This window comes from Haemorhous mexicanus, chromosome 5 (genome assembly GCF_027477595.1).
Source record: "Haemorhous mexicanus isolate bHaeMex1 chromosome 5, bHaeMex1.pri, whole genome shotgun sequence".
Classification (NCBI taxonomy): domain Eukaryota; kingdom Metazoa; phylum Chordata; class Aves; order Passeriformes; family Fringillidae; genus Haemorhous; species Haemorhous mexicanus.
The window spans coordinates 36,675,601-36,698,389 of record NC_082345.1 but is presented as its reverse complement, the minus strand read 5'-3'; the positions used below and the strand labels follow the sequence as shown (position 1 = coordinate 36,698,389).

General features: G+C 36.3%; 1 protein-coding gene across 1 annotated transcript in view; it reads right to left on the bottom strand.

The window, feature by feature from the left end:
* The window catches only part of PPFIA2 (PTPRF interacting protein alpha 2), a 104,307-nt gene that overhangs the window by 19,527 nt on the left and 61,991 nt on the right, over window positions 1-22,789 (bottom strand). Inside the window, exons 14-18 of the mRNA XM_059846854.1 lie at window positions 22,517-22,546; window positions 21,491-21,621; window positions 20,820-20,974; window positions 16,435-16,528; window positions 404-485 (exon numbers count right to left, since the gene is read on the bottom strand). Of these exons, the coding sequence (XP_059702837.1) occupies window positions 404-485; window positions 16,435-16,528; window positions 20,820-20,974; window positions 21,491-21,621; window positions 22,517-22,546 (492 nt within the window). The remainder of the gene's footprint in view (window positions 1-403; window positions 486-16,434; window positions 16,529-20,819; window positions 20,975-21,490; window positions 21,622-22,516; window positions 22,547-22,789) is intronic.

Sequence of the window (22,789 nt, the reverse complement as noted above, 5' to 3'; positions counted from 1 at the left end):
CTACACTGCAGGTGATGATGGTGAGGGGAACTCTTTCTTTCCCATTATGTTTTTAAAATGCAGAAAGCTACAAATTCCTCGCGTTCATTTAAAATTAGCACATCATTCTACATAAAACATCTGTGGAGTTCCGAGACATTTAGAGGCTGAGTAATTCAAAGATTTAAAAACTTTAGTATTCAAACAAACACATTTCTGGTCCTCATCCTGCTGTGTAAATCTGTCTTACTTTTTTCAGCTCTAGTCTGTAACTTACACCATCCAGTATCAAAGCCCACGTAGTGCTGATGGCACAGGGGGAGAGGAAGAGGCTGTAACAATCTCATTTAAGATTCGTAAGGACAAGCGCACAGAAGCAGTCTACAAACGTGACTCACATTTTCAAGTTTTGGCCAACACTTACCTCCAGCCAGGCAACCACCGTTGGTCCATCCCACTGTGCAAAAGGCAAACCTTTCCTCCGAGCCTCTTCCAGAAGTTCATGTCTAAAAATGGATCAAGAAGTGGTAAATATGTGGAGTTATGTGCTGGGACAAAGAGATGCAACTCAGCCTTTTTGTGAAGGGTAATAACAGTGAAGCACAATGACAGGCATAGAAAAAGCACAAAACACACCAGTTAACAATACAGCTCTTTCTCTTGTTGAATGTACTCTCAACCTATTCCCAATTATTCGATTTTTCTGACATCCTTTGAAACATCTAACATACAAAAAGCAAGGTTTCTGTCTCTTCTTTAGCCAAAGCAATAAAAAAATTGGTATACCCTATAATAAAGGGGTGTCAAAACAGACACTGGTGAAGAGAAAACTGAGGGACTCCTGTGACTAACTTAGCTCTGCTCTGGTAATGACTCAGTAAGGCCCAGATCTGGCAACTTCTAGACATGAACTATGCATGGATGCAATGGAGCTGGGTCTGAGAGATGGTTGTGTTTGAAACACTGAGCCAGCTGTACCAGCTATGCACAGCACTAGGGTCTGTGCAGTATAGCTATTCTGTGCCTTAAATGTGCCATCTCTGGCTATTTAAGAGTTTATTGTATCTTTGGTAGGTCCATCTTTGGATAATTTTAATTATTGATTATATATAAAAGAATTCTATATGGTTTACTGATGTAAATTTTTATAATTATAGAATTGATTTCTCAACTTTATGTATATATACATAGATGTCTCTCTTTTGAGTTGATCAAATATCAATCCAGCTCCTGTATCTGCAGTTTTTCTGGACTAAAACTGGTGTATATGTAAAAGATCATTCTCAAAGCTTAATTGATACTTTTAATATGGCTGTATTAAATACTTGGTATAGTTATGTATAAACTAGTCAGTTAGACTACCAGGAAAATGCTTTATATTAAAAACATTCAGCTATTTCACCAAATTTTTCCACTATTTTGATGGTGTAGAAAAAGCAGTCCTTCAAATGTCTTTTTTTTCTGGTATTTATCAACATGTTTTCAGCTGCCTCCCACTGAGCAAAATACAAAAGAATGCTGTCTGCAACAAGCTGTAGTGAAAAACAAATTAGACAAGACTATGCTAATGTAGTATTAAAATTTGCTTACATTCCCAAATAACAAAAAATCTTAGAATTATGGCTTCAATTTTTTTCTGTCCTCTATTACTACAGTCTCTGTGGTTCAGTTATCCCTTGACAATTCATCACCGCCTCAGCAGCCTTTCAAATATATGTACTATAAAATCACAGCAGAGAAAAGCAATGGAGTGATCTTACTTGTAAGGAGTAGTCATCTGGGGATTTTTGCATTGCCAAGGGGCCACACTGAGAGAATTTGGCTTTAGCAGAAAATGGAACTCAAATAATAGATTTTGCATACAGGTTTAAATCCCTGGCTCTGAATATTTATAGGAAGCAAGCTGCTTTATTTTCTGAGTCTGTGCTGCAGTAATATGCAACATTACAAATACCTGACAGCATTACTGAAATTGATACAGCTTCTCGTCCCACACAGCCTTTGCAGCAGACCTTTCCTTTGTCACTCAGATATCCCAAACCACTGTGGAGCTGCCCTTGATTTCTGTGAAAGCATAGCCCTCAGTAAAACAAGAAGTTGCTCTATGGGTGCACGAACACCCTGTTACCTTCAGCAGCTGGTGGGGATGCAGGAATGCCATATTCCCAGGGAGGTAAGTAGTGAATACCTATGAAAGGTATTCACTTACCTTCTTAGGAGAGTAGAATTAGGGCATGGCTGGACTTGGCTACATCCCAGCTACCTGTGAATGAGGTGTTCAGGTTGCAGCCTTCCCTCAGGGTTGGTTCTACAGGTGCTACAGCAGTGCTGTACCTCCCTCAGATGCTACAACAGGGCTGCAGGACTACTGCTGCTACAGGGTCTGAGAGCTGGCACGGCCATCCTTAGGGAGACACAAGCATTCAGGAATGCCCCTGCCTCCCCTGGCCACTTTTGGTGTCCCACGGCAGAGCATGGCCTGCACAAAACCCTGTACAATGTGCTCCTTCCCTACATCCAGCCCAAGCCCGGGGAGCAGCCCCTTCTGCAGCTGGGAGCCCATCCCCGGAGGAGCCTGATCCCAGAGTTTCTTTTATCTGAGCTATTCTCTTCAGTTATCCAAACTGGAAGAGCAGGGCTGGTTAACATGTTATGTAGAAAAGGAGATCGTGGCTTTGAGGGTCACTGGCCTTCCTTGCTTGTCTTGCTCTCCTGCTCCAAGCAGGAAAGCAGCAGTACCTGGACTGCAAGGAGGTGGGAAAGAAGTCTTGGCCTCTTGGATTGGTGTTAAACCTCTGCATGGCTTCAGGAACTGAGATGCCTGAAGAAGAGGCATTGGTACCTTAAGGTCTCACTTCCATGAAAAAACCAGCTCCTTTATACTGGAACTACAAAGCACATATTTCTAGGGAGTCTTCTGTACCAACATCAGTACCAGCCTGAGGCTTGGTGTGGAGGCTTACAGTCATTCCAGTGATTCTCAAACCAATACATTCTCCCAGAGTGGGAAAGCACTTCAGTGACCCAGAGGCAGTCTGGCTCACAGAGCTAAAGGAAAATAGAGTTGTGGTTACTGATTTAAGCTCAAGAAAATGGGGACAGGCCAGAAATTAGATGCCATAAATATGTCTGTGTGTGTATATATATATACACACACTCATATATATATATATATACACACACATACACACACACATATATATATATATGTGTGTGTGTGTGTGTGTGTGTGTGTGTGCTATAGCCAAAGCCTTTCATTTGATAAATGTAATCCAAATGTTCTTTGCATGTAGAAGGAAATTGCTCTGAATTGAAAATATTTTTAGCATAAAGATAAAAATCCTGTACTCAGACACGCACATGAATTGTAGCCCTCATAAGGGTTGTGCCTCCCTCATTGATGCTGAAGGATAGTAAAAGGTTTTTTATAATATTTTCTTGCCTTATAAAGAATTTAATGCTTAAAAACTTTCAATTTCTTCCTCAGATGATTCTTATAAACAGCACTGCAATATTAAAGTTAATGGAAATTATAATTTAATTTTGGAATATTAGTCTTTGACTACTTCTTAATACAAACTAGGAGACCTGTGAAACCTGAACCTTCAGGCCTTCAAACCTGAACCTTTATAAGCCACAACTAAAATCAAAATTTCTATTTTTTGACTAAGAGATACATTCTTTAGTTGGCAGTCAGTGAAAACTCTAATGAATGGCGTGGGGTTTTTTTGGTCATATGAACAAGCACTATAGAAAAAAAAAAATCCACTCTTTCATAAAGTTAAAAGTATCATGTAGGAAAAAATATGCATTATTTTGACAAATTGTGCAAATCACCTGAAAAATGAATCCAGTGACTTGCCTGTTCTGGAATAGAAAACAATATTTTAGAATGGACAGGACATTGTCTACAGCTGTCCTTATGGGATAGTCCCTGGCTTCCTAAAAACAGAAGAACCCCAAGCAAAATATAAGTAACTGCAGTTCAATTTTCCTTGCAAAAGCATACAATTGATCACAGGAGGAAGAAGGGACAAATACTCTAGAGCTGATCACTCCCTCTTCCCTTCATTACAAATACAGGGTTTGGGGGATCATGAAAAGCATTATACAAACAGTCTGATTTAGAAGGTTCTTTGCAGGGGAACTGGGGATTCTCCCCTCCTCAGACTTTGCCAGAAGAGTACTACATGTTACAAAGTGTCCGTGTTGCATTGGCGAGGAGGAAGGGGATTAAAATGCAATTATTTCCATGCTTGCTTAGGTTTTTGGCAGCATATGAAAACAAGTTGATAAGGAAAAATTGACATTAATTAGGCATCACTAGAAATGACATTATTTTGCAGATAGGGGTTTAAACCACTTACTACCACTGGCATGAATTCCAAATTAAAGCCATATTTTTAAAGATAACATTATTACTGCTAAAGAACAAAATCCTCTTTCTAGAGATATTATGGGAGTGATTGGAATATGCAATTTAAAATATATAATTACTCTGAGCCTGGTTTTGTAAAGTCTGGAAATTTCATGAACATCAACCGCTTAGCATCAACCCAAAATTGAGAAATACTTTGTGTGTTTTAGGGAGCGCCACATAAAGTGGGCTGTTTTCACATTTTTGTCAAAGACAGAAAAGTCACATAATGTCAAGTCATGTTGTGAAGCTGTGTGTTGGAGAAGCAGAGTTGCCTCCCTAGAACTGACTTCTGATATTTAATCCTGCCCAGAATGACTTGCTGAGGACACTGTTAACACCGGGCCATCTGCCTCAGCACCACTCCTCCGTGAGCCAGGTACAACCAACTGCCCAGATCAGCCTAAAAACCCCAGACCACAACTGTCTCATAGTATGGGGACTTCTGAATGCTTCAATAATCCCTTGGACAGGAGAAGTACATGGAAACAAAAGGAAGGCAGAAAAAGTGAGTGAAATTATGTTACTGTCCTGCAAATCTACTTCATACCTATTCTCTCGTACCAGGGAAATTCTAGCTCTCTATCAGCAGTGTCATCAATTCATTGCATAGAGCCCAATGAACTTTATTAAAAACATTAATAATCTTTAAATAGAACTTGTGTAGGATGTTAAAGCTGTCTTGACTCAAAGTGTGTCATTCAGTGGCATTCAATTTTCTTCATGAAGACAAGGCTGCCCCCCATGAAGCAAACAAGCAAAGACAGCTTAGGATTTCTAACACACGTAATGCAAACACTCTGCAATACACGACACCCAGACATTGTCCTGATGAAACATAACAATACTTGAACACAGATCTTCATATTTCTGCAAGTAATAGGATTTACTCTGATATCTAACAAGGTTCATGTGAAAAGACCTCAGGGACATTATACTGCATAAAATATATAACATCTTTTAATTAAGACAAAATCATAAATGTGAGATAAATTGAAAAGGAGTCACAGTGAAGTCAAGAGCCAGATCATGTTTGTAAAACACCAGCAGAATTGATTTAAAAATTTGGCTAGTGGGTAATTTAGATTGTGAAATGGCCTTTAGTCACAGACATTTTCTCAAACACAAAACAGATGGAAGTTTTTACCTAGCAGGTCCTCTGACTGTGAACCAACATTATTATGGTTATTGTTACCACCAATATTAAAAAGTTTCATTTACAACAAAGTACTGTACATGATAGGTTTCTAGAAGAGAACCAGACAGAAAAGACAGACCAAATGTATTGCATTTATCTGAGTAATCCTATGATTTCAGGTAAGATTAAACACATCTGCCGCTTGAAATCTAACAAATATTCAAAGTCTGGAAAAAACAGGAAACAGGATTTCTAATGAATTAAACTGGAATTAGATTTTATCCTTTCTATTGTCATTTGCCAAATATTTAAGACATGCCAGAATCCTGTAACTCAGGACACTGCATGAAAAAATAAGAGTTGAATTTGTGTAAGTTAATAATATCTAATAAAAATATCAAGTTACATTTTATATATATGTATTTTCCACAAGACTATAAATGGATTTAAAGTAGGAAGTGGAGTGGGAGGTTGGGGAGAGACTCAAGATTTCTTACTGCCACACAATGCAGATTTAATTTAATCTGAAAGGATCCAACTGACTTAAAGACTGCACTAAATAAAAACTATGCCAGATCCAGTTTGAACCTTGACACTTAAGTGATCTGGATTTTAAATTATTTGAAACCCTCATTGTCCTTTCTGATATCAAATATCAGGTCAGACTGGAAACAATGGACAAAATTCATTCTCCTATATTTTACAAAATGTTTTGTATTCAACTTTAAGGAGTTTTCAGAAAAAAAATGACTGAAATACAGAAATCAAGGTGTAAGTAATAAACAGAATGCTTTTAAATCTATAAAATAAGGAAGTATAATTTCCAGTATTCCAGATTAAAGAATAACAGTGCTGTGGATATTCCATGTTAGATGTACATTTAAGTTGTATGCCAACTGAAGGGCAGCATTCTTTTTTTCTGAAGATATTTATTAGGCTAAGTGAAGCACATTCAGGAATGGACAAGACAAACCCTGGCAAAAAGATCTTCAGAGGGCTAGTATTAAAAACCAAATAAAACAGCTGTGAAATAAGCAGACTTGCATAATACATAGTCCTGCAATCTTGTGTGTATTGTACTACATCAAACACCCTCAGTGTTCCCAGGCTGATCAAATGTTATCAAATCTGGTTTTATAAAGCAATTTCATAATCACATATTATAAATTAATGTGGTAACCCTTGTTCAAAATTAAGTTTTGTACCCTTTCACCTACTGACATTTCCTCCTTAAGTCTGCAAATTCTTATTGAAGAAGAAATAACATTTCTACAATAGATCAAAGAAGTGATGAAGATTTTAAACTTGATATTGGGTTAATTGCAAAAAACCAAAACAAACAAGAAAATGAACTGGTGAAAGAGAAAACAGTAAAATTATATGCACAAATAAAATATTTTTGCTTATATGTTGGCTTTGAAACAACATAAGTGTTCAAACAGAAAAAAAAATTGTGTACTCTGTGAGTCTTTTGTGATTCAATTAAAGAGAATTTATGCCTTAACAGCATTTGTTAAACTCACAATTTTCCCACTGGCTTTAACTCTCAAATGTCTTTTTGATTCTGGACTTTAGACCTCCTGAAATGTGTTTTTAAAAAAAAAAAAAAATTACACAAGTTTTCTCCAAGTAGTTAACTCATTCTGTCAAGCACTTCAGGAGCAAGTCCTGACCCAAATTTGTGTATGATTTCAAGGTTTTCTGTTATTCTGAGTACTTTGAAAGTGTTTATTTTTTTGCTTGGATTTGGTTTCAGTTTTCTGAATGGATTTGTTACATAAGATTCACAGAAAAACAAAAAAAGTAGGAATAAAACATAGAAAATAAACATGGTGCTGAAGATTAATATGTTCAGCAACCATGGCATTTTAACTTACCCAGATATGCTTTTCATGAGATGAAGAGAGATGAATGGAAAAAAAAGCACATAAATGTTAATGAACATATAGTAGTCCATAAAAAAAAAAATAGTATGATAGATAAAAAATTATCACCATTATAACTACAGAAATCTTTGTAACTGATCTTTCAATGCTTTGGAAGACTGAAGTGCTCTTGTGAGGAGCTGATGAAATTGTTAAAATGAGATTTTCATTAAACTCATGGTGGCTATTTATTAGGAACCACTCAGCACAGCACATCTTCCATCAACAATACATATTCATGCCAAAGATCTCTAAACACAGCAAATGTGGAGTAAGTTTTCAAATCAAAGCTTTTTGCTCAGATTTGAATAATTTCATAAGGGTTTTTGTGTAACCCTAAAAATCTTGAAAATCCCAAACCTGTGTATTTAACCAAATTACCAGAGATACACAGTAAAATAGAGTGGACTACATACCAAAGTTTACTTTTCTATGTGCACTTTAATAATATTTTAGCAAAATATTTCATATTAATCAAAAATGACCTAGAATTGGTTGTAAAATTTTAATTTTACAGTTTTAATGCAAATGAGTTTTGTTTTAATTTCAGCAGTCATACTAGCACTGTAGCAGTAGCAACACTAGTTTGCCCTCTAGGTAACCTATAATTTCCAATACAATAGGTACAGTATATGGAGGAGAAAGCAGGATTGCTGTAGTCATTGCTGATAAAAAACTTTCTACATCATCCATTAATTGCCATCATAAAAAATAAAATTATAGGCCTGAATGAAACCCGGACGCCTCAAAATATTACATTTCTATTGACAAATTATTGACAGAGATCTAGAAATGCTTGGCAGATAGAGTTGCAATAAACATGAGATGAAAACCTTTGCTGTGTTTAATTAAGAAGAGGTTGCAGACATTTCAGTCAGTTCAGAAGGGCACTTTTTTTGAAGACTTCAATTTTGCTTTCATGTGTGCAAGATCAGCAAAACAGCTGGGAGAGAGGAGAGAAAGTGCAGCACAGAAAAGTAGATGGAAACAAATGACAAATTTATACACAAGAAGTTTAAGACAGGGAGATTAAGGAAGGGAAGGACAACAAAGGCATGTAATATAAGTAAAGTACTGGGGAGCTATTAAAAAAATTACCAAATCGATCAAAAAAATTACCAAATGAAAGTAGCACTAGAATTGAATATGCATTCATGATTCATTCTCATTTTCTACCGAGCTAATTGTAAAGACTGACGTGATCACCTTTGCTGAAAAAGCTTTTAATTTTGAGCCTTCTGCAGTATATTGAAGCAGAACTGCTGTTACATTTTCCACTGAGTATTCCTTTGGCTATGTGTAGAGAGAAACTGGGGGATTGATTGGAATGCAAGTAATTTTCCTGTAGTTTTAAAGAGCTGGCAGTTTGCAGTCACTTAGGGACAATTTATGGGACCTGAAGGCCGTGATGGCAGTAGACAGGAGTAGGAGGTGAAGGGGCTTGTAACTTCCTGAGCATCTTGTTGGAAAATAATAAAATACAGCAGGAAAAAATGGACTTTTAATTCTAGGTTTTACCCTTAGGATATTTTTTTGTTTTGGTTTTTAATTTTGTCATAAGACAACAAATTTATCACCACTTTATTACATTTTCCTTAGACATATATGAATATAAAAGTTGTGTAGAATATTTTACTCTGTTGTGTTTTCTTCCTTTAAATCCTAATTCTACAGTTAATCTGATAGGATGCTTACATCTGCTGGAAAGACTTGTTTAGAAAGCCAGCTGTATGCACCAGGGTATAAGCTTATATTTATCCAGAAGTTCCAAATTGCAATGGATAGACTTATACATGTAGATAAGATAGGGACTAGAGCCTTGGGGGTTTATGTTTAATTAAAAAGTTGCAATTTTCTGATACAAATATTCTTATCTTTTATGAGGAAGAGAATTTAAAAAACTTGGCAAAGGATAAAAAATACTATTTTTAAAAAAAGTATTATTAAAAAAATAAATATTTTTAAAATATGAGTTAGATATAGAAAAAAAAAGTTGTATCATCTTTCCATCATCAGAATAATCTAAAGTAAGATTTAATAATCCTCTGCAAAATAAATACTCATTTATCTTTACATTTGTAATGCTAAAAAGGCTCCAAGTATTAATGTAAGAACAAGACACATTTTTAATATTGCAAAAGCTTTGACTGACTAATGACTTGAAAGTGTTCCAGTTAAAATATTTACTAAAGGAATTAAGTTTAAAAACAATTTTCATCTTTATGTGTCTCTAAGACTAGACACTGATCCAGCCAAGAGAAAACCACACTGCACACAGCAGACAATCCTAAGCTGCATATCAGAGCACTGAACACCTCCCCTTTCTTCACCAGAATGGGAAAACAAAAACATTTCATTTTCCTAGAAAGGCAGGAAAAACTAAAGACCAGGCTAAAAGCTACTAACAACATGCGTGAGAGTTTCATAGATAAGATAGGAAGGAGTGAAATTAAACGCAAAATTTGAACTTTCCTGAAGATTTAGAAAATAAAAGATTGGGGGTGAAAAACATTGTATTCTTAAGAGCTACATCAAAAAATAAATTGCATGTTTAGGATACAATGGTCCTTAATAAGCATTAAGTACATAGGAACATTAGGTGGATGGCACAGAAAAACACCCTAATTAATCCAACTGGATTCATTTTCTAAAATGTGTGCAAATCATTAGCAACAGCTATTTGCATACTGCAGAGGACAGAAATTATTTGTAGTCACAAATACACTACATCAAATTCTAATTGCACTTGCACACATGAAACCTAATTAATTAACCTAATTAAAGGGGCATCATATGGATTCAAAAGCAATTACACAATAACTGCAGTGTTTCAAACAAAACAGTCCACAGGATTCCACAAAATAGTCTACCTAAATATTTTTTCAAGTTGCTTGCTGACAGAGATCTAAAACTTGGATTTGCCCATTAAAAAAAAAAAAAGTTTATCAAGTGAACTTATCAACATTTATCATTCTTTCATTTCCCCTAAGTAGAAAGAGAGTCAATCCAACACGCTCTTCTGTCCACATGAGATTCCTGCTGTTTAACATGTACATCACAGTAATCAGCTGAGACTTAACAGCATGGCAATTCTCTCTGCAAAGTTAATTATAAGGCTATGGATAGTAAGAGTTTATTTTTAAATATGAGAACTCCTTAGGTCTTGATTTTACAAGAGTGTGTAAAGCACATGTACATGTCCTGGCACATCAACGCTCTTCTGCAACACACTTGGAGCCAGGAAGATGTATCTGGCAAACAAAAACCTCTAGCTGTGGAGTAAATCCCCCCCCCCCAAACAGGGAAAGAACAGTTTACTTTGATTTTCCTTGGAAAACATAAACCTCACATCTTAAGCTTGTTTTGGAAATATGGAATTAAAAGATTCCTTTCCAGAGTCAAATCAAACGAAACTGAAGAAAAAACAGTGAGGCTAAAGCACTGCTCTTGACTCATACTAATAAACTGGGGGATTTATCAGCTTCTAGACTCAGGTCCTGCCATCATGATCCAGAATAGATGGCTTACATGTGAATTCTTTTTCAGGGATTTTTGTAATCATTTGTACAAAATATACAATTATAAAATAATTTGTCTTTGGGACTGCTGCAGAAATGATGGCACAAGCCAATCTCCCACTGTACTAGCAGCATGCACAAGGTCAAACCCCCCTCTGAGTGGTAATCCAGGACTACAGAGCACTTAAATGTCTCAAACCTTGCCTTATGGTGGTGTATCAGAGGGGATACAATCAGCTCATCCTGTGATATGTCAGTGACTATGAGCAATCTTTACACACTTTGATGCAACATATGATATATATATATATACATCTTGTATTTATCCAGAGACACTTATTTGCTGCTACTTTGCATATTGTTGCAGATCAAATCAAACATTACATTTGAGAAGGGTTCCTGGCCTCTGGAGCTGTACTGCACTGTACAAAGCAAGGCTCTCCAGAGCTGTATTTGCCACCAGTGAAGCTTTTAGGTATAGGCAATTGGACATCATTCGTGACCAAAGCTGTGGATAAGGAGAAAACAATTGATGCTCACTTGGATTGTTACAGCAAAAAGGGAAGCAAACACAACTCTATTTGTTGCTAATATTTCATGTTTGGCTGAGTTCATGGTTAAAGAATATTTTCATAAAGGGCTCAATTTATGGCATTTTAGTGTAAAAGACAGTTAAAACATTTACAGCTTCTCTTAAGTGCCTTAACTTGACCTGAGATGAGGTCAAGTTAAGGCACTTAAGTGAAGATATGCATTTTTAAGGGGAATGCAGTTCATTTTAGCCACAGTATTATCTAATCATTTTTATGTATTAATTGTCTTGTGAGACACACACTGATCAACTTCTCCTGTTCCAGGGGACACTATGACGCTGCCTGGACCTTTCAGGAACTTTCACACATTGCAATAGAAACTGGACTGACCTGGACTTCCTATGCTGGGTCTTGGCTTGGGCTATCATGACAGCCCTGTGTGAATGCCAAGGCCAAGTCATTGTGCATGCACAGTTTGCACAACACCCACAAAGGATGATGTCATGAACATAGGAGATAGTCTATACACAATCACAGAGAATGGCAGCTGGAGTCAACTACAAAATTCAGAACTGGAAATTAGGTATGTGTTTTCCAGAGGGTGACTGGTTAATCACTAGGAAAAAATATACTAAGAGAAAAGGTCCATTCTTCATTTTCACCTTCTGGAGAGTTTATCTTAATCAAAAGGTATAGTTTAGAGGAGTGCAAACTATTTAAATCATTGGGGGGGGGGGGGTTCAATTTAATGTAACCATGACAAATGCTATCTGTGCCACTAATAATTCTAGACCTAAACCTTGAGTTTTCTTAAACAAGGGTTATTTAGGCAAACAGGCTCTGAAAGTTCAGGCAAAAGGCAGAAGATTCTATATACAAAATATCACCACATTTTATATAGAACAAGTGAAGTGAAATACAAAGTCTAGTTAAAATTATAAAAATCAAGCACATAAACACCCCAACATCACTTAATTTCACAAAACAATGAATAACACCTTAAACACTTTAAATACCCTTTACCGTCATCTTTTGTTTCCTAGAACAATGTGCTCAGTTTAACAAATAGTAAGACCTAAAAAGTTTCAGTATGAACCAGAACTGTCATTCATTTAATGTTGATAGTAAAAAATCTATGGATAAGTCAGGCAACTTAAATTCATCTTTTCAGCTTGTAAGAGATGTTGGGTGTAATTTAAAAATTATACACAGCTTCCTTAATTTCTCTTTGATGCCTTAGGAGTAAGGCTTGTTCCGAAGAGATCTACTCTTGTTGGAGGTTTATAAATGTCTAGCATATCATTGAGACAAACTGTTAATTACATTTTAATGATGCCTAAGCAGTCAATTGAAACTGAAAGAAATTTTACATCTCAATAGCATCTTCTAAACAAGAAGCAAGGAAACCTTGAAATTTAGGTTAATGACACTATAATCACCAGAGAGAGAATTTGTCTCCAAAATTATCACACTCTCTCATTAAACTTTTCAGAGTGAAATGTATTATTCAGTACCTGGTTCCATGCAAACAAATGGGGCTAAAGCACTATAACACACTGCAGTGTGTTCCTAACTCCATGGAGGCCAGGGTCAATGCAACACTTGCTTGAGGGAGCAGGTGCTCAGGACACCTGATGGACCATTAGGACCTGCTACTGCAGTACCTGACAATTTGAAATGTCATGCATCTTCATCCCTGGGATAAGGGCTTCCTTCTGGAATTACTGATGAAATTAAATACATTTAAAAATGCAAAATTAGAAATTTAGCATTTTAAGCATTTCTCAGTTAAGAGATAACATGGATATAATTTTAACATGAATCTGTCCTTTTATAATGACTTTTATCCAAACTAAATCAAAGCTACTAGCAGAGGTGGGTGAAGATCATGACTACTAGCACAATAGTCATATATTGATCACACTGATGAACCTGACTTCTGTTTCACAGCAAGGGGAGAATCCTTGTTTTCCTGCACCAGAAGCACCACTGAACTGTTTGCTGAGCTGTTAATAGGGCTGAAAGCCACTTTACTTGCACCTCTCAAAGGGGAACACAATTTCAGTATGTGGTATTATATTTGTTTCATAGAAAAGAGAATTGGCTCTGGCATCACTGTTTCAAGGCTTTTTGTATTGTTGGGTTGTTTCGTTGCAGGGTTTTTTTGGAGGTTGTTTTTGGTTTTGTCTGCTTTGGATTTGGTTTTTATTGGTTTAAAGGGAGTGACAAAGCCAGCATAAGTAAAGCTGTCTCAGACCTGAAATGTAATACAAAGTAGTACTTCCCAGCTTTAGCCTATCCTTTTCCCATCCTGTTGGTGGGTTTGGCTCTCTTGGGCTTTTCTGTCCTGATCCAAGTCAGTTAGGAATGCTTACAAGGTGCTCTGTTCTGTGTTGCAGTGACTGTGCTCCCTGTCTCTGCAGGGTTTGTAGAGCAGTTTTGTTTAGCAGTAAAGGAGGAATCAACCACTGGGACTTAAATCATACTGCTATAGATCTTACTGCTACATCATGAGCTGGAAATTACTCTCAGACTTCTCTTATTATGTCTTAGAAAGACCTCCCACACATCCCCACCACCATTAATGTTACATGGCATAGATTTCTCATTTGCACTACACAGTTCAGCAACCTTGCACCTACTGTGTGTATGGCAAGGCTGCTTCCAGAAGGAATTAGGCATTGTCAAGAACTGGTGCAAAGGAATGTGACCTACTGCAACAAAATTTTCATTTAAACTACTTTCTGGACTTTCTCAATGTAATATTTTCTATGGTAAGATCTTCAAATAAATGACAGATATTCAAGACCCGTCTGGACACAATCCTGTGCCATGACCCTGCTTGAGCAGGGGGCCTGGACCAGATGACCCACTGTGGTCCTTTCCAACCTGACCCATTCTGGGATCTGTGGCTGTATTTCTTACAAGGAGGTGTTCATTCTCTTACACTCTGCTGACAGCTTGGCACCCTAATGACTGCCATAATTCAGCAGAATCTCCTGTATAGCTCTAACACTATGGGTTACATTTTTTCCTATGTTATGGTTCCTCTAAAACAACATTACATATACATACATATATACATAAACTAGCAATAATGTATGTTAACCTTTCTGCAGTTCTGAGGATTCTAAAGTGAGAAACAATGAAGACAGGCAACCCTAAAAGGCACAGGGGAAAAATTAAATTTCTTCATGAGACAGTTGTAGAACACATACTTTGAATAAATAATATACAGTTCAGACTAATAGAATAGTCATAGTCACAAAGAAAAGATTCCTTTCCTTCCAGCAGAGGACACTTTGATTACATCTAATCCAGAAAGAACCAAGGACAGACAGACACAGGAGAAAAAAAGGAAAGACTTGAAAAGCAGAAAGCATGGGATTGTGTGAGATTGGACAGCAATTTAATAACAGATTATCTGCACACCCCTTATTTAAAGACCCAAAAGTTGGTAGGCAATCTGTAGATGAAATAGTCATGTCATGTTTGCAGTTGTGTGTGCCAAGTCTTGTTATTTTACCCAGTTTAATGAGCTAACAGATAAGAAAGTGAACAAAATGAATGCATTTGTCCCTTCAAAATTGTTTCAATACTGTGATACATTCAGGCCTCAGAACTGGAAGGTACATTGGGACTTAAAAAAAAAAGGCTGCTGAAAATAATATTATATTTTTTATGAATGGTAATGATGGCCTCAAAGATGCCTTCTAGATTTAGTAAAAAACACCATGGTAACACAATCTACATCCATATAGTTCTAAAATAACTGATTATGTATAGATAAGAAATACAGGGACAAGACTCATCAACTGTAACATCCCTGTGAATGCTATTTTGAGTCTCTTAATTGAGTTGAAAATGTTTCTTCTCTTGCAACTAGCACAGTGACTGCTTCTCTAATTGCTAAATTGAGGCTGACTTAAACAGAATGTTTGCATTGGTACATTACATGGATGTGTACATTGAAAGTTGTATTTCATCAAGCACTTGACACAAAAGTAGCGATTAAAAATATTCAACATAAAAATTTAAAGAGAAGCTCAAACATTATCCCTAGATTCTTTGGATTAGAACTGAAAATTCTCTTGAAATTCAGCCAAGGAATCTTAAAAGAGTGAAACACACCTGAAAACCCAGAAAATTTTAAAAATGAGGCTTTCAGAATCCAAATAAAAGCATGAAAGTGAATGGTTATGGATGAAATAAACCTATTTGTTTTCAGAATGAATTTGCAAAGTCAGTTTCAAGTACCATCTTTTTCTCTGACACCCTCTAATTACACTGTAAGTGCAATGCTGCCAAGAGGTTTCTTTTGTGTTTGCAGCCTTATATTATTAGTTCTTCATAGCTCCTGGCAGCTGCTATGAGTCAGAGTACTGTTTTTACAAGGAGGTGCATGAAAAACAGCATTAAATTATTATATAATTGATGCAAACAAAAAGCTAGGATGCTTTTTGTCTGCATTTGCTGACAGGCAAATAAACTGAAGCTGCTAGAGTTTATGGGGAACCTTTGACATCTAGAAACAGAAGTAACACTGTTCACTAGATAATACAAGAGAGATTTTTCACCTTTTGAAAAAGAAAATCTACATTGTGATACTAAATAAGTATCTATTTCTTCAGAATTGCACTGAAGGCAAAAAGCACAGGATTAATGACAATGTGAAATGGAAGAATGTCTCTCATAAATCTATGTTCTTTCACAAATGAAATAATATTTTGCAATTGACAGACTCTGAATGTTTTCCCCTATATTTTATATGCAGCTTTAAAAACTTTTACACTGCAAAGAAACATCACTACTAAAATGCCATAGTAGATGGTCTTGCTTCTCATTCCACATTTGAGTAAAACAATAAAAGTCCTGATATTTGAATCAAGTTTCAGCCAAAAAGTCACATAAAAACAGTACTCACTTTTTCTTTAGTCTTCTGTCCTTTTCTGCTTGTGTTCCAAGTTTGCCTAGTCCCAGAGATTCCTGAGCTGCTGCCTCTGTTTCCATGTAACCTCCTGGAAAATAAAACAAACAAAACCCCAACCATATTTTTCCTTCTCTCTCTTCTGTTGTTCCCCTCCTTAACCCTTCAATTCAAATTCAACCCTCCCACCCACCATCATCTATATTTGCTTCCTTAGGCTGTGACATCTGGTGTTTTTGGAGAACATCTATCACCTGCAGAAGTAAACTCTGACAAGCATTTACCAGATGTGAAAGAGTAGTAGAGGAAAAAACATGTTTTCTCCTCCTTGTGTTTAGCAGAAATGTATGACAGGAGCACCCTTATCTCCTTTGCCTACTTTTCTTTGCCTCCTAAGACTCAGTCCCATGGTGCTAAGTAAACAGTGCTCTCACCATTTTTTAATCTTAGTTGAGAAATGTACAAATCGCATTCTCTCAAATTCTCTCTCTACTATTGCCATAATGCAGCATCACCTAATGCAGTAGTGCTCAAGTCTTCATTTTGCCTTCATAGAGGGTCTTAGATGTCATTTTCCCTGAAAACTCCCAGACATGAGAGAAAGAATCTGTCAGGGATAAGTAAAATGCCTCCTGCATCTCCCTGGATGTGTCTTGTAGGCACCTAAATTCGGTCAAAGTCAAGGGAACCTGAATAACTCACAAAGAGTGACAAAGGATGCTTGCAGTAAGGCATGTGGACCAAAATAAAATTATTTTATAAACTAAGGGCTTGACTGGTACTATCCACATGGCCACTGACATGACTTTCCTAGCACAGAAATGAAAAATGATCTAACTTTTTTATCGCTGCCCTGATTCAAGCAGAGGGGACCTGCTCATGGAGCTCAGTACAGTCTCCAGGCTCTGGCTTCACACTGTCCTTTCACTCCCACTTGTTTGTGTACAGACAGAGGCCCTGCAGCACCCCTTTGAAGGCTGCCTTCCTCCCATGCTCCAGTTCAGAACGTGTGTAACTGGCATGAGAAAGAAGACAATAGTGTGGAAAAATGGTGATGCTTGACTCCGTTTGAACATAGCAATTTCTTATTTCACAGCTAATGGATAGTGAACAGTTGTATGGTGGATGCTGGCATAATAAAAAAGCACAAAGCAAAATATTTCTGTCCTGATATGTTGATTGTAATAATAAAATAATTCATAAATTTTATGAAGTGAAATAGCACCAGAGCCTTTTACAAGCTAGATTTACAGGCACGTCTAGCAAGTGAGAACAAAAGCTACTAGGGCATCATGTCTATGACAAAAACTTAGAAGCTTGGCTTTAGGCTGTTCCTTCAAAGCAGGTGCTGTTTTAACACTCTTGTCTAGACAGATTTTTACTTTATTAAAAGAGGACAGTACTGCAAGTCTCACAATGAGAATGATGCAACATCTCACAAATGCAGAAAACATGAAGGTACACTTTTTTTTCACTTCATCTCCCGGTCAAAGCCTTACAGAATCTCATTAAATGCTTCTGCTGACTCTGGATTACATTTTTCATTCAACAGTCAACATACCACACCTTTCTTGAGAGAGCAGCTCTCAATATGTTGGAGAGGGATGGGATGAGTGCAGTGCAGTGAGGGTTTATTACAGCTTGGAGAGTAGTTTGGGCATTATGCATTTCTCTACTCTCCAAAAACATCTGGCCTTTGAATAACTGAGGGTACACCTCGCGTTGGATGCAGCCACAATAAATGTTTCCTAACAAGCTGACCTTTCCATTTGCCATGCAGATCAGCTTGCTTGGGCAACTCTAAAAATGCCTGGAATGTATTGTTTGTTTTAGGGTCTAGAATATTTAAAATGTAACATGAGAAGAATACAAAAGTGCTTGCCAAGAGAGAGAAGACTGGAAAAGAAGGAAAGAAAAAAAGAAGGAAAGAAAGTGCACTTGTGCTCCCTGTAGCATTCCTTTTATTCCTTTTTCCTTCTCCAAAAACTTAGACAAAACCTAAGGAATCTAGAAATCTTGAATCTCAATTCTAAGAAAGATCTCCTAAGCCATGAATGCGACTTGGAACAATAAAGCTAATGGTTTAGTAGAGAAGGTAAAATTATCAAATAGTAAAAAACCAAAATTCTGGCAAGTTTAGGAGTTGAAAAGAAATAATTTCAGGGTTTTGCAAGGAACACAGAACAAGGAAATATTTGTGTAATAGCATGGCTCTGTTGATTTTAGTAAGAAAAGCCTGGAGGTTTCTTAAATAATACTGTTTCTTAAAAAATACTGTTTCTTAAATAAGTGTATAAATACGTGCTCTTGAAGAATAGGTATTTTTCATATTAAAAAATGAAAGAAGCATATGTCTATATTAAATGAGTGTTTAATTTAAGCAAGGAAATAAATTACATTCTTCTATTGATTTTGCAATATAATTTTAGGTTATGAAACCCATACAAATATTTTGCAGTGCCATAGTGATAGCACTTGCTATGTAAATTTCTGTGATGTAGTATCCTACCACAAATAGAACTCCTAATTATATAGCTGTACAGATAACACATCTGTGGTGAAACTGAGTCAAGTACTACCATGACTGCTCTTTTTAAAATTTCATTGTCCTTTGCAACTCAGGATATTCTACAATTGTATGATACTGCCATTGAATGGAAATGACCCCTCAATAAATGCTTCTCTTTAGATATGTTAAAAATTAAGATGAGAAAAATTGTAATTCAACTCAATGCCTTTTTAATTTCTGAAAAATATTTTGCTCCTGCCTTTTGATTAAGTAATAGTCTTACTGACGGTTAATTTTATACATGCTAGTAAACCTCAGTTCCTTAATTAAACTGTGCATTATATTTAAATTTTGCTCTTGAATTAAAGAATGGAAGTCACAAAAAATTCATATAATTGCAAACCACTAATATCTTTTAGCAACTTCATGATCTAGTATGAGGAATTACAAATAGGCTTTATCAAATTCTTTGTAAGTGTTATTAATCATGGTGGGTATCAGGAAATTAATCAATTGCCAGATTTCATTGCTCCTGAGATAGTCTTTGAAACTTGTTTCATTTTTGTTCCATATTCCAAAGAACTGCAGGGAGGACCAACACATTTATTGCATCTTTGTCCTCTATGTTTCTGACTTACTGAGAAATTGTAGATTATTAGGCATAAACCATCAGTATCAATAAAAAGGGTTGTATGGAATGTAAATGTGAATTTATAAAGTCTAACTTTAGGTGCGGTCTAACGTTTTAAAATTAGCCAAAAATGCAGATGGTGGCATACAGGTATATTTGAAAGATTCATTTATAGATTCTCATTTGAAAGATTGAATAAATCAGTTTTATTCTTTTCATAGTGAAAAAAAAGGGGGAATTCAGATGGCAATTAGAAATTAGATAGGTTTTTTTTTCAAGAACAGATGGTTTTCACAGGCAGAGAGGAGAAAAGTTGGAGTATAAATGAAGAATACTCAGTTTTTCAGTTTTAATCTGATACTTTGACCTCAGTACTATCTTTTTTTATTCTGTACTATTAAGAAATGGGTTTGTTGTGATAAGGACATATTGAGAGAAAAACACAGGTTTTTAATTTCAGGCTTATGCTTGCTGCTTAAGTGTTTACTGCAAGGCCTTAAAATTCTTTTTACAAGTGTGACATGGTCACCATGGCCGTAACATTTAGTGCCTCACAAATTTGTATTATGTAACATCTGCATGACTAGGAAAGAGCCAGTATTTCAATTTTAGTGACACATTTATTACAATTTGATACTTGTGTTGGCATGTGCCCATATAGAAATAGGCAGAGGAAAATTTTTGCCATGAGTGAAGTCGAATGAAATAGTCTCGGCAAGGGAAAAGGACAGAAGAAGTAGGGAGAAAGATAAGCACTACTGTGAGCAGCATAATTGTAAGAGTTATCCTGAGGACATTCAGCTATAGGTAATAGAGGGCATCTATCAACACACTGAAATCTGAAAAGCAGCTACACTTGCTTGCAAGGACCTCCTGTATCACATAGGTACACCATTTAGAGCCATTTATTGCTAATTAACTTCTCACCTCCTCTTTATGTGGTTATTCAAGAATACAGTGTTACCAATGCTACCCTAATTTCACAGACAGTTGAAGCACCAGGTTCAGTGAAGTAGGTGACCAGTAATTTGTGCCCAAACTCTCCTTTCATTTATGTTACAGTCATGGCAAACTCATGACAAATATAACTGCTGATAACAGTGAAATTTAATGGGAAAGTTCTGCCAGACAAAACAGAAACATGAGCAAATTGGAAACTGAAAAAAAAAAAAAAAGGCAAAATTAAAAATGGAAAAATGGCAGTGAAACAGTAACCTTAGCTTGTTACCACTAATTCCTTACTGAGCTGTCCAAGTCGAGCCTTCTCTTTTTTACCGAACAATCGTCCTATTGAAGACTTGATTCCTTTCTTCTTGGGAGCTTTGTGCAGGGAGTCCTGACTGCTGCTGACACTGCCAAGACCAATGCTTTCTGGCTCCAGTGAAGCAGGCAAACTACTGCAAAATGATAATAAAGAAATAGAATCAATAACATGTCAACATTTTTATGTTCTTCTGAGCAGCTTTGCAAATAAATTAATTGGTTATAATTTAGTAATGATCTCCCAAAAAGTGAAAAAATCACATCTTTAAATTATTTGACACAACATATAGAGCAACAGAAGACCACATTTCCTCTGTCAGGCAAGGCTGAAAATTAATATTTTTGCTTTGCAAAGAACAATTTATGAACAATACACTAGCCAGCATTCTGATTTTATTTCTAGGATTTGTAGCATTGCTACTTCCAGCAGTCATCAAAATTGTACCTCAAAACAGAATTACCCAGCATGTACTTTAGCACTGATAAATATTTTCAGGGTTGTTGCAGCAGAAAATGGGTAGGGTTTTTTCTCTCATTACATGAGAAACAGGGAAGAAATCATGGAATTTTGGAATAGTTAAACAACATGACTTGAAAACAATAACATGTGGTAAACCCTGAAGTACCAACCCATGTTACAAACATCTTACCTTCTGGCATCATTGTGGTACGAAGAAGGAAGGGTGTGAGTCATCCTGATGGCTCTGGGTGTTGGAGGAGGAGAAGTTTCACATTTGATTGTGGCTTTATCTTCACGCCCATCTTCTTCAACTACTGCAATCTGGGGGAGAGAGACTCCAATGAGAGCATATTAGCTTTTCAAGAATGTTTCAATACACACCTCATGAAATTGTCAAGTGGACTGGAACACGTAGGATTTCAAGTGCAATGCTTCTAGCAAATTGTAAGGGTTCTTTTTTTCTTTGAAATATGCTGTTGGGAAAACAAAATTTCTAAATATGGCAGATGAAAACAGATATTTAAAAGAAATGAGACTATGCTTTTGGAAGTAGTTCATCCCTTTCATGCTGAAGAGGTTGGTGAGGGTCAAAACATGAAGACAATCTTAGGTGTAAGCGGGTCCCTTGCAGTAAACAGGATTATTCAGGTTAACTAAGTTTCTCAGGGGTGTAAGAGAGAAGGTGAATACAGGCATAAACATAACCACTCTCTGCACAGTGAGTTACCAGAATGGTCAGTATGCCTAACAGCAAGCATGGAGAAAAAGGAATTTTGTCAGAGCATTAAAATGATTTATCTTAAATAATGTCATGGGGTTTCATCATCAGTGTCGGTTTTGTAAGCAAATTTATATTGCTCCAGAATATTTCAAGGAATCTCTCTGTAGTTCCTCCAGCAACAAGAATGGCTAAAAGACATTTGAAGGTGGTGCTTTTGTGTCCATACTTCTTTAAAAATAAACATTCCTTATTTAAGTTTGTGCTGTTGAGGCTGCTACCCCAAGATATCACTTAGGGGGCCTTGATTCTGTGGCTTAGCTGTGACCCCTGGAAGCCATGCCAGGTAGGATTAATGATTATGTTCAGGCATAAAATGAAAAGGAGAGAAGCGGATGCAGTTGCTGGCAATGGACCCCACCAAAGATTTGGTTATTTAAAGAGCAGAGGAATATGATAAATGGGCTCTCCCAACTTTAAAAAACCCCAGTATCATACCTTTCTTCGATGCTTCCTCAGGTCACTTGGCTTAGATTGGCAACAAAAGTGAAAACAACAAAAAATAAAGATTAATAAATATTATTACAGCATAAAAAAATCCCTCACATTTGTTGTTCTCACATTCATGAAGTGGGAAGCAAAGATTAATCACTCTCCATAATATATAATAATTATACATTTGATTTAATAATGTAAAATAACCCCTGAAAAATATGTCATTCTGGGAAAGTAGGTTTTTGTATTTTTCCTAAAATTACACTCTCCTTCAAT